The sequence below is a fragment of the Etheostoma spectabile genome, chromosome 21 (assembly GCF_008692095.1).
Source record: "Etheostoma spectabile isolate EspeVRDwgs_2016 chromosome 21, UIUC_Espe_1.0, whole genome shotgun sequence".
In the NCBI taxonomy this organism is placed as follows: Eukaryota; Metazoa; Chordata; class Actinopteri; order Perciformes; family Percidae; genus Etheostoma; species Etheostoma spectabile.
In genome coordinates, this window is record NC_045753.1 from 12,263,811 (window position 1) to 12,275,677 (window position 11,867).

General features: G+C 41.2%; 2 protein-coding genes across 5 annotated transcripts in view; one reads left to right on the top strand and one right to left on the bottom strand.

Annotated features, from left to right (window-relative positions):
- Positions 1-11,648, bottom strand: part of scn4aa (sodium channel, voltage-gated, type IV, alpha, a) — a 26,803-nt gene extending 15,155 nt beyond the window's left edge. Inside the window, exons 1-10 of one of the 3 annotated variants that reach the window (XM_032501726.1) lie at positions 11,434-11,648; positions 4,071-4,393; positions 3,653-3,771; positions 2,553-2,642; positions 2,341-2,469; positions 1,406-1,497; positions 839-1,123; positions 679-742; positions 441-582; positions 103-303 (exon numbers count right to left, since the gene is read on the bottom strand). In XM_032501726.1, coding sequence (XP_032357617.1) covers positions 103-303; positions 441-582; positions 679-742; positions 839-1,123; positions 1,406-1,497; positions 2,341-2,469; positions 2,553-2,642; positions 3,653-3,771; positions 4,071-4,343 — 1,395 coding nt within the window. In that variant the 5' untranslated portion in view covers positions 4,344-4,393; positions 11,434-11,648. Of the gene's footprint in view, positions 1-102; positions 304-440; positions 583-678; positions 743-838; positions 1,124-1,405; positions 1,498-2,340; positions 2,470-2,552; positions 2,643-3,652; positions 3,772-4,070; positions 4,394-11,433 lie in introns of those variants that run through there. The other 2 variants (XM_032501725.1, XM_032501727.1) reach the window with 2 other exon arrangements.
- The window catches only part of dydc2 (DPY30 domain containing 2), a 7,760-nt gene continuing 7,250 nt past the window's right edge, over positions 11,358-11,867 (top strand). Inside the window, exon 1 of one of the 2 annotated variants that reach the window (XM_032501760.1) lies at positions 11,358-11,602. The gene's annotated coding sequence lies outside the window, so the exon portion shown is untranslated. Of the gene's footprint in view, positions 11,603-11,759; positions 11,847-11,867 lie in introns of those variants that run through there. The other variant, XM_032501761.1, reaches the window with a different exon arrangement.

Genomic DNA, 11,867 nt, shown 5'->3' on the forward strand with positions numbered 1-11,867 from the left:
AAAAAAACTTTTACCAACTGACGTTACCCTTTTATAAGGACTTTACAGTAAAACAGCAGACGTGTAAATATATAGTGTCTCTGCATTACTTGTAAAAGTTACCTGCTCATCCTGATTCTTGTATTCCTCTAGTAGTCGCTGGAACTCTTCTTCTTTCTCGATGGCCTCTCGCTGAGTTGCCTGATTCTGTTCTTCATAAGCCATGGCTACCACAGCCAGGATGAGGTTGATGAGGTAGAAGGAGCCCAGAAAGATAATCACCACAAAGAACAGCATGTATGTCTTACCAGCCGCCCGAAGGATCTGTGTTTGAAGCAAAACAGAAGCTACGAGAACTAAGGACACATTTCTTTTTCCGTGTCTATGTATTTTTTTACGAATATATAGTTCCGAAGTTAGACGTCGTGAATCTGTTTGCAACAAGTGAAAAAAGTGCCAACCAGCTGGAAAAGGTTCTCCCAGTAGTCCTGCGTCATGAGTCTGAAGAGGGCGAGGAAGGCCCAGCCAAACGAGTCAAAACTGGTGTAGCCGAAGTTGGGGTTCCTCCCAGCCTTCATGCACGTGTATCCTTCTGGGCACTTTCTATCAACAAAGAAGAAGAGTTATTGTGCTCCAATATAGCTCTCACAGCCTTCAAATCCCACTAAGACCAGATGTGTCAGTGTGCATAATACATACCCAGCATCAGAGCTGTTTCCACAAAGTAGAGCATCTAGACTGCCCTCCAAAAAATAGTGATTCTCTAAAGGAAAACCAGAAGATCAAGAAACTGTGGAACCTTTTCTACAAAGGACCATATCAGCTTAAAATAAGAGACATAGTAATGTGTTAAACTTACCCGAGTTCTCAATATACTCATTGAAATTGAAGGTGCCATTGGAATATGTTGTGTCATTGGTGTTGTTGAAAGACATGGTGTTGTTAAACGTGGCGGTGGAGTTAAAAAATTCAAATGCCGTTTCATTTGTTTGGATGGGCCATCGCACACACTTCTGACGCAGATTTCCCATAAAGAGTTGAAGGCCAACGAGGGCAAAGACAGCGAGGGCAAAGACGGTCAGGATCATGACGTCAACCATTTTCTTCACCGACTGGATCAAGGCGGCCACGATGGTTTTCAAACCTGACAAAACACAAGTGATGTTCCAGTGGCATAGCTCAGAAAGTCAAAACAGCTCTGCAACAACAAATGATAATCAGTATAACAAATGATGCATGCACCGTTGAGTACAAGTGCTAATGATTTATTAATCTTCTCACACAACGTAATGCCGAACATTTTAATTTAAACATGAAATCGTGTGTATGTATGCGCTTTCCTTTGTGAAATTACACACCCATACTTAGACATATAGTCAAACAGACACACAACAATAATAAAAAACGTGTAAAATATTAAAAATACCAGGAATCACAGTAATTGTTTTAAGGGCTCGAAGTACACGAAAGGTCCTGAGAGCTGACACGTTGCCAAGGTCAACAAACTCTGTGACGTATCTGTGGAAAGACATCAAACCATGAATCAAAGACAGATAAGACTCTACATTACATCAATTCATTTTCCTTTTCCAATTGGCGTAAAATGCACACAAAAAATCTGCACAATGGCAGCTGATTATTTGTCTCAAAATGTTTACTTTTTGAAATGGTTACTTCTGTTTAGCAGCAATTTATGCACTCAAAATCTTTCATTGTGAAGATGTGCAGAATATGTAATGATAAGACAATTCTTTTGATATCAATTGCAACAACATAGTTACATATGGGCTGACCGGTTAATCGTTTCCAAATCTAAATCGAGATTTGAAAGAATCGCGCGAAGACCGTGATAAATCAAATGTTTTGTTTTAACATTTTGGTTTAACATTTTTTATTATTATAGTCATGTTTTTATTTATTTGTTTTACTGGACTTTATTTATTTTGTACTACTTTACATACCGGGATTGTAGAAGGGGCGATATGTAGAGGCTGCTATTGAACTGAGACTTATCAGAAATTTCAGTTTACAAGAAGAACTGAAGTTTTTTTTGTGGAATTGTTTTTTGAGCTTTTGAGATAAATGTACTGTGTTTAACTGTGCCATGCTTATTAAAAGAAAAACATTTATTGCTGGAAATTCATATCCATGTTCTCATCCTTGCACAAGAATATAGAGCAGTTTTAATGGTATTTCACGTTATAATGCTCCATGACATGTATCTGTTACATTGAGAATATTGAACTTTAGTTAAAAAAATGTTTTAAATAATTGCGTATTGAATCATGATATCTGGCTGAAAAAACAAAAACTTTTTCCCCCAAATCGTGCAGCCCTTAGTTAGATGATAAATGCACTTACGCCATGCTGATCACCATGAAATCCAGCCAATTCCATGGATCTCGAAGGAATGTAAAAGACCCAACACAGAAACCTCTTGACAACACTTTGATTGTTGCCTCAGTGGTGTAGATACCAGTAAAAACATACCTAGGAAAGAAACACAAGTTAGTATATGGAAGTGTGACACGCAACGCAAGAATCACTGAAAACTACAATAAAGAAGTACTCACTCAACAGTTTTACTCCATGCTGGTGGGTTGCTCAGCGTCATGAATACACAATTCGATAGAATCGTAATCATGATGAACAGGCTAAATAATTTAATTCAGGATTAAGGAAACAAACATGGACATTACATGTATAACATACACATACAACAGTGGTTGCATGTAACCAGGTACATTTACTAAAGTACAAATTCAAGGTGCTTGAGTATTCCCATGTCATGCAACTTTATACTTCTACCCCACTACATCTCAGAAGTTAATAGTCAATTTTATTTCACTACATTTGTCTGACAGCTTTAGTTACTTTAAAGTTTACAGTTTTTCATCCCCTTCCTGTCCAGTAAATATCACGCAACTCCAGATGTGTTGATGTTGAATGGCTGTGATAAACTGAAGAATGGAAGTTTCCTTTAAGTGATGAGAAACTACACCTTTTTTTTATTGTAAAGATTATTTTTGGGGGTATTTTCCCTTTATTAGATAGTGACAGTAGATAGACAGGAAAGGTGGGAGAGAGATGGGGGGTGACACGCAGCAAAGGGTAGCAGGTCGGACTCGAACCCGGGCCGCTGCAAAGGACCCAGTCCACATGGGGTGCACGCTCCCACTGGGTGAGCCAGAGGCCGCCCCGAGAAACTACTACTTAAGCTAAATAAAGTCTTTAACAAGCCTCTTTGATCGCTAGAAATTTGATGATCTTAAAGAATATGATGCATGCTGTGGATTAAACTACCCACCATTACATAAAGGAGTCAAAATTAGCACAATCTTGAACAACGTACAGCAGTAAAATGCAACATACACATTAATGCAGTAGGAATATTAATCCAGAAACATCAGATATAATAATAGTGAATACTTGAAGTACGTTGTCCTGTTAATGCTTAAATACTTTTACTTAAATTTAAGGTTTTGAATGGGGGACTTTTACTTGTAGTGGAGTATTTTCACAGTGTGGTACTGGTACATCTCCTGGTACAAGTAAAGGATCTAAACACTTCTTCCACCACTGATATAAGACATTCCCACTCAACATCACTTCATGTCCAGGTGAAAACATAAACATAATTTAAAAGGTCAAGCATCAGTAGTTCAAAGGATATGAATGTATGAGAATTTTGATGGCTCCTCTTCTAACCAAACTAAAGGGGCTCAGAATGTAGCAAGCCGGTTCAGCGTTGAACCTGTAGATTGTGTTTCCTTTAGTGATCACAATGAATGTCTGAAAAACACAGATTATAATGTATGAATGTAAGATAGTATAGAGTCTAATAATACTTCCTTCCTTTCAATAAATACTTAGTGTTGACAATCTTGAAACGGTTTAACTGTAACGTATGCATAGCACGAATGAAATGGTGTACATAACGTAAGGGATACTGTATGCGGCTGAAATTTAAGTAATACATCCTGTCACATTTCAAGGTTATGTAGGGATGGCATCAAGCTCATTAAACACTACGTGTGTGTTTCAACTGAGATTTTCAATGCCATGCGAGACCCAGATGTGCTCAGACTGACGGGCTGGTCTTCGTAGAAGGGGTCCAGGTCCTCCAGAGGTGTGTTGAGCAGCTCTGATGGAGGGTCTCCGTAGATCATGGGCAGACTTTTGCCCGCCTCCAGATCAGCGTTTGGGGCCGGTGGCTCCTCTTCCTTTTGGCCCTCTACCACGGTGTGGCCCTTTACTTCTGCAGCCTTTTTTCTTTCATCCTTGAGCCTCTCGATCTCCGCCAGCGACTCCTTGGTGAAGCGGCGGAACGCATCGGTGCCTCGGCGAGGGAGCAGGGGCGCCATCTTCGCATCGCGAAGGGATACGGCCACACCGGGGTTTCCCTAAAAAGGAGCTGGAGGATGAGGAGTAAAAACAGAGAAAACAGTACATTATAGGATGCAATTAATATTTTTGATTTCAAACATTAACATGTATTTGAATATTATATAAGCACAAGATATAGAATAAGGTTTATCACCATTATTTTCGTTATTGATCAATCACCTAATTAAAATAAAATTCCCAATACAAGTCACCAGAACCAAAAATGAAAATACTTATACAATTAATACTTATTTGCTTTGACTGACAGTTAAATCCCCAAATGCAAGGAGTTTAAAGTTCTATAAAATAGAATTGTTTTTGAATGTATGTTTTGGGGCATTATATGCTTTTATTAAGACAAATGACAATAAGACATGACAGAGGGGAGAGAAAGAGAGAGCACCCTATGTTTGGTATTTTTACTCAATAAATGAAATTAATCAAACTCTGCGATCAATCTGATTGATGATCATGAATCGAGTGACTTCCCTCAAACACAAGTGGGTTGCAGATGTGCTAAAACAGTTGATTCCACCCTCAAAAAGGTTGAAAACCACAATGCTAAATGTTCTCTATACGTGTCCTTGATCAATGTCCACACCCTTCACCCTCCTGCCCCACATCTCTGACCCTGCACCTCTTACCGCACCACGAGCACTTAAAGTTGTCAAGATCCTAACAAAATGACTAGATGCATAAGTGGAACAAGCGCTCAGACTTTCCCACCGTTCTAGAGACCATGACATTACTTGTGTAGCCTACATCAGATTACTTATTAGCTTAGCAGACGCTCCATGTCGGGTCCAAGTGGCATTCACTTACATCTTTTGATGTGTGAGGCAACCAGTCTGCTTTCCTCTGGAGCAGCTAAGGTTAGGCTCCTGCTAGCATGGACAGAAGTAGTAAATTATCCTTTAAATGGATGGACCCTCCGATACAAAAAAAAAAAAAGATACCAGTGCTTCAGAAATAGTTTTTAACGTTTACAACTCTTTAACCTGAAGGTGGTATTTTATTAATCAATAACCACACATGTGCAAATTGACTAAAACGTTAAAACTAAAATGTTGAGGGAAAATTATTTGCTAGTAGACAGCAAAACTATAAATATGCATTTTGCAAATGTTGCATGATTTGAAGTTGAATAAATTATTCTTGATATGAATTTGAAAATATATTGAGGACAAAAACACCATGCAACTATTAGTGTGCCTTAAGCTAACAATAAATATATTTAAGAAAAGCGGTTTGATACATAGTAAAAAACAACCTCAGATACAATCAAAAGGAACTGCAAAGGGTCAATTTTTGGATCTTGCCTTGAAACGTCACCACTTGCAATAAAGTCTATTAAACAAAAGTGTAATATCTACATGTTGTGAAAATAAGATGCAGAGACTTTGCAAATAATACAGACATGGCATTTATCACCAAAACAGACAAACTAGCTGGTAACAGGCTGTAAAAGAGAGGATACACAGAAAGCTATCAACATGGCAACAAGAGACACAGCGATAGCCACTGGTCACACACATTAATGGTGCCTCCTAAAACCACCTCACTCGGAACAGAAAATGATGCATTCGCACACGAGGAGACGCACACGCCCGCACAGATACGGTGGCTGCCCAGCTGCTCCAGGCAATCAAGACAGAGCGTCATGTTACAGAGGCGCGATGACTCCGCTCATTCCTTCCTGGCTGAGCCTTCGCTCTGCGCCTCACATCCCTCCGATAAACAGGACAGCATGCCAACTTATCTTACCGAGCCGACTCCTCTCTCCACTACCTTCTATTTTACACGGGGGCTTCAAACACACTAAGCTTCCGCCTCCACACCCCTTATCCACTACTTTACAACCCTGCTACATGACACTCGGGGATCTAAATCCCTCTTTCATACAACACAAGTCTTCAATCAGTCCATCTTAACTCCATCACTCGTCAAAGCCTCAATCAAAGCATCCTCAATCACACACACACACACACACACACACACACACACACACACACACACACACACACACACACACACACACACACACACACACACACACACACACACACACACACACACACACACACACACACACACACACACACACACACACACACACACACACACACACATCTCCTTAAACAGTAACACTACATGGTTAAATAATTCCTTTATCCTACCACAAGAAAAACACAATGTAAGATTTATTACCAATATCAAGGCAACCTGTGCAGCTCCACACCTACTTCCTACTTCCTACCAAACCCTAGTTTCCCCTCTCATCATCCCGTTTCGAACCCCCAATCTAAGAGCCATTGGCCCCGCCGGCCTCGACTGTGAGCCAACCTTAAAATACACATCCTGAGAATGGATGTGTTTCTCTGTGGCTTATGGTGAACATTTCCTTATTGCATTACATCACACCATGACTGGTGAAGCCATTAAATAGGCTTTTTAAAATGTATTTTTAAAACCTTAAAATGAAAACCTGCCAATTTCCAAAAAGGCCTCCCTGAAGAGGTTGTTACCTTGTCAGTTAGGTAAATAATACGTTTTGGCGTCGTATTAAGTTTTGTAGCTAGCCTACATTTATCAGTGTGTGTTTCGAAAGAGCCAAGAGTAGGCTGCAGGCAAGTAGAGTGCAATATTCAGTATCAGTCAAAATAGATTCACCCTTAAAGTCATCATAAAACATGTCAAGATAATAAAGTCCTGTCTGAAAAGGAAATGGTTTAAAATGCACGCTACATAGGCCAACCAGTGTTTGATTCAACGATAGCCAGATTCTTTACTTAACTTACAAGTAAAAGTTCGGCATTCAAATTCCTATACGCCAAGTTATCCTCCTGCTAGATTTTGCACCCAAAAGGCTTTCACGGGGCAAGTTTTAAACATGTTTTCAGCTTCTAAACACGCCCGGAATGTCATTACAAGTGCCTACCCATGTGAAGTGATTCCGTCCAAGTGAACACAGCAAATTTGACTGCAGTAGATGTGACAGAAAGGCATAAAAGTTGTGTTAATTCAGCCAGTGCGCATACCTCTGTTTATTTCCTGTTTTCCGGTGAAGTCCACACCAGTCAAAACACGCCTTTCTGTCACATCTACGGCAGTCAGATTCATAGTGTTCACTCGGAAGGAATAAGTGCCCATGGGTAGGCACTTTTATTGACATTTTGAACATGTTTAGAGGCTAAAAAAATAGTTTAAAACTTGCCCTGATTAAACCTGTTGGGTGCTGACTCTAGCAGGAGGATAACACGGTGTAGACAGCACCGATTGTTTTCATATTTCTTGCTACTGGCAGCACTCCAAACTTACAAACAACAAAGCTACGTGTTGAAATTGACTTGAATTCTCCTTTAAAGGGACATAAAATGGTAGTAAAAGTCCCTCAAAATGTTGCTGAAGCACAGTGCAGTAAATCTACTTGACTTTTTAAGAGTCTAGCTGAAGACAATCAACTCATTACAAGGACCGTGCTCGTTCAGTCGCTCTGAGGACAGGTGGCGAGCTGAGGAAGAGGGAGTGAATGTTAGATTTCAGAAGCCTTCCCCGACAGTAATATATATATCACTTTGCATGTCAGTGAAGGCCATGTGCCCCGTGACATTCCGGTTGAGGATATAGACGATGTAATGTAGACACCTCTGGGTTACACTAGCCGGCCGCGGAATGCGAATGCCAATATTCACCTCCGGAAACTAGCTGAAGTAGCTATTGGCTTTTGTCGCAAGGGTAGCTCGAGTTCATACAGCAAGAGAGGCTGTGCAGTAAAAAAGTTTAGTTCACTAGAATTCAGCATTCAAACCGCCTGTAAGGGGATCTGGGAAGAATATGTTTTACTTGACGAGTAACTAGACTAGATGAGCAGAAACCTTTCTGTAGGAGACCATGCTGACTTGTACTGTAGCTGTGATTTTAACAGACAACATGGCCAAGTGGTATGAAGACCTTACATCTTAATCAATTTTAATGATTTGTTGGCTTAAGTCTGTTGCCCTAAATAGTTTAAAGTCCTGTCCAACGTCCAACGGAATGTAGTCAAGTTGTAAAAAACAGATCCACCAAGCAAACAAGGGCTTTTATCCACACGCCATTTGACATTTACCGTGCTCCTGTTCCCCCTGTTTTCTCACGGGGTCAGATTTTGCTGCACTGTACTTCGCCCTCTCCCAGCTTGCTTCAACACCCTGTCACCCACCAGTTAACCTTGTATTTCAAACTCCATGGGGTGCCACATTAAAACAGGCCTCTCCACCTGTTCCTACTCCATACCGTGTCATTGTGTGTTGCCACCAGAAGCATATTTTGCACGACTGAAAATCATCAGCATGTTCGGGGCTTTAGTAACTACTCAGGGTCAAGCGCTCGGGGTCTTCCTTTGAGGTCTTTATGAGATGTGAGCACAGTAGACTCAGTCTGCACTTAATTCCTACATGCATTATGTTGCTAAGGCGACAGCTGCCGTCATTCGCAGTATGCCTCTGTTGCTGCATACCGAGGAGCTGTGAAGACCTAGCGTAATCTCCCTGGTGCAGTAAAATGGTCAGATGTCTAAGCGAGACATATAGGCCTACTGATTTATAAATCCAGGCATGAATTGGAGGATGCCGCCAAATAATGCGTCTCTGGCTGAAGCAAATGTTTCAGCACAAACCGATATGATGTTACTATTAAACATTATGGGAAATAAATCCCCTTTCTGGGACTTGGGGTGTTATTTTGTGTCTCTGGTGCTTCCACGTGCATACAAACTTGTGACAAAAACTATCCATGCTGTTTTGAGGGAGATACGGGTTTCTGAATGTCCTCTGCCTTCAGTCTCCACGGCTTTGTATGGAACTAGCCGAGACGAGGTGGCTAACTGTAGCCTGCTAGCTTGTTCTCAAAGGAAAAAAACTAAAACACACACTAGTTCAGCATAATCCCCAAAAGAACTACTTCCATGTCCCTGTTCTGCAGGTATTCCACACGTGCCCCTCGTTTAGAAGAAGTCTCCGAGCTAATCCTGCCTTGGACTGACCAAAGTTGTAAAAGAGTTATCTAGTTGATGTGATCTTACCTCGCTACTGCGCATGTGTGACTACCAACAAAGATAGTAAAGATGTGAGATTTCTCACTCTGGAGCTAAAACAAAGACCTAAACACACAGGGTAAAAAAACAGGATCTGCAGCAATGTGCACTACAACAAAAATATGGTGTATATTCTGTTACAACCTCAAATTACTATTATGAACCGGAAAATGAGCATAATATGGGCGCTTTAAGTTTTTAAATGAACCAGGGATAATGTCGTTCTTTAATATAGTCTAATGCAGCTTTCTAAACAGACTTCTGCTGCATCAAACTGACCCATTTGGCCTTTGCACTCGCTGCACAGAAATCTAAGTAGATTACATGCGGAAATGATATGGAGAATATTCCATCCAGCTTGTGAGGGACCAGGGGGAGCTATTATCATATCCATGCACCACAGGGGTCACATATTCCCAACCAGCTACAGCTGCAGTCATAGTTATCAAGTCTCCATTACACGTGTCCTTAAAAAAAGGATATTGCACATGTTGAAACCAATGTAAAAAAACAAAAACAAAAAAACAATTTCTGTCACATAATATTCAAATGGGGAAAGTAACAAACTTGTACGTCGATCCCATTTGTACTGCGCAAATTAGATTTGGGGAAGAGAAGTTTTACTCATGTTTAACCTTATTTTACCTTATGAATACTCTGGAAAATACAGAAGCCTGGCCAAGCAGTCACACGGGCTCACTTGGTGAAAGAAACTCAAAACCGACACCTACGGCGTCCAAGAACATGTGATGCGAGACACCAAACACACTCAGGCAGAAGAACACCACAGATACATCTTTACACCTTATGCATTTAACAGGAATATGATTTTATACCATCTACCACATGTGATGAAACAAGAAAGGGTTGCATAAATAAATTGATGCAATGTGCAATCAAAAAACAATCTAAAAAGTTAAAAACACCCCCTGATGATCCATATCCACTACTGCAGCTGGGGCTCCACAGTAGGAGCCCATCCTGTTACGTAAGAGTTGACAGGATCTAATATGAACACCAGTCTCCATGTCTTCCACTGTGTCCAAAAGATCTGCTTTGCGTGCATGGAGCCAGGCTGTCTCTGTAGTCCCACACCTCTGATATGAGCCACATGGATTAACGGCAGAGACATTGTGAGGTATGAGCATCCACAGCATCACAGTATCTTGCCCATCTGCCATGAACACATGAGCTAAAAATAAAACGTCCCTCTGGGAGAAAGCATAGTGGGGATTGAGAAGGTTGCAAAGTGTCCACACTGGATAGTACAGCCATGTGCCTTCAGGGACAGGTTCACCTGGCAGGTGAACCCTTGTTATATGATGCTCATGCACAGTTTTCCCTCTGATAATACATGGACTGTTGCGTAATATAGTAAAACAAAAACACTAGTTCAGCGCGCACACACACACACACACACACACACACACACACACACACACACACACACACACACACACACACACACACACACACACACACACACACACACACACACACACACACACACACACACACACACACACACACACACACACACACGAGAAGCCATAAATCTACCAATTCCAAATTTGACCTAAGCTCAATTACAGGTCCGTGTTTATAATTAGAACAAAGGCGCTCCTATTAAAACACATATTTGTAATCCATGTAATCCCTTCAGCAGTGCACCTGATTATATAGCCTGCCTTGTTTCATTTCCAACAACTGACATTTTAAATACTCTACAGCTACATGGCTCTCCGTTACATTACAAATGAGGAGTAAATTTAAACCATTAACCAAAGAGCCTATAACCTCATAATCAGGAATTTGCCAAAGAAATTGTAGCATTAAACTTAATAGGTGGCAAACTCACGACCAGTGAAGACATAGCTCCACAACAGAAATATGAAAATGTTGTGGTGAAACTTTTTTTTTTTTTTTTATATATCCTGAGCTTCATGCAGAAATCCTCTTTACGCTTCGACTACAGAGGACAGGTGGCGGGTTACCTTGCACGGTAAAGCAAATATTTCCACAGAATCCAAGAAAAAATCAAGTGTTCCGTGAAGCCTTCCACTGAGGACGTACTTTTCCCCTTGTGGCAGCCAGTGCGCGGCTGCAGGACAGCTGTTGCTGACGCAGTGGTGTCCTGCAATGAAACCGGAGGACTCGCTCCAGGTAGGATCAGATCAGACCTTTGACACTTCAGCAGCGGAACCGCGTCCCCGTTCCCACACAGCTGGTCGCTCCTGCACGCATTTCCGCCCGCAAGCGCTTTCACAACTTTGTCGCCAAGTAATGCCAACAGTGTTTCAACAGCGCATGAAACGTCCGGGACGGTCCTGCTGCAGCCCCCGCGGAACTAAGCACACACTCATGAAGTGTTTTATTCAGCTGATCCGCCTGCAAGATCTGCCTTAGAGTGGGCTAATACATTCATTTA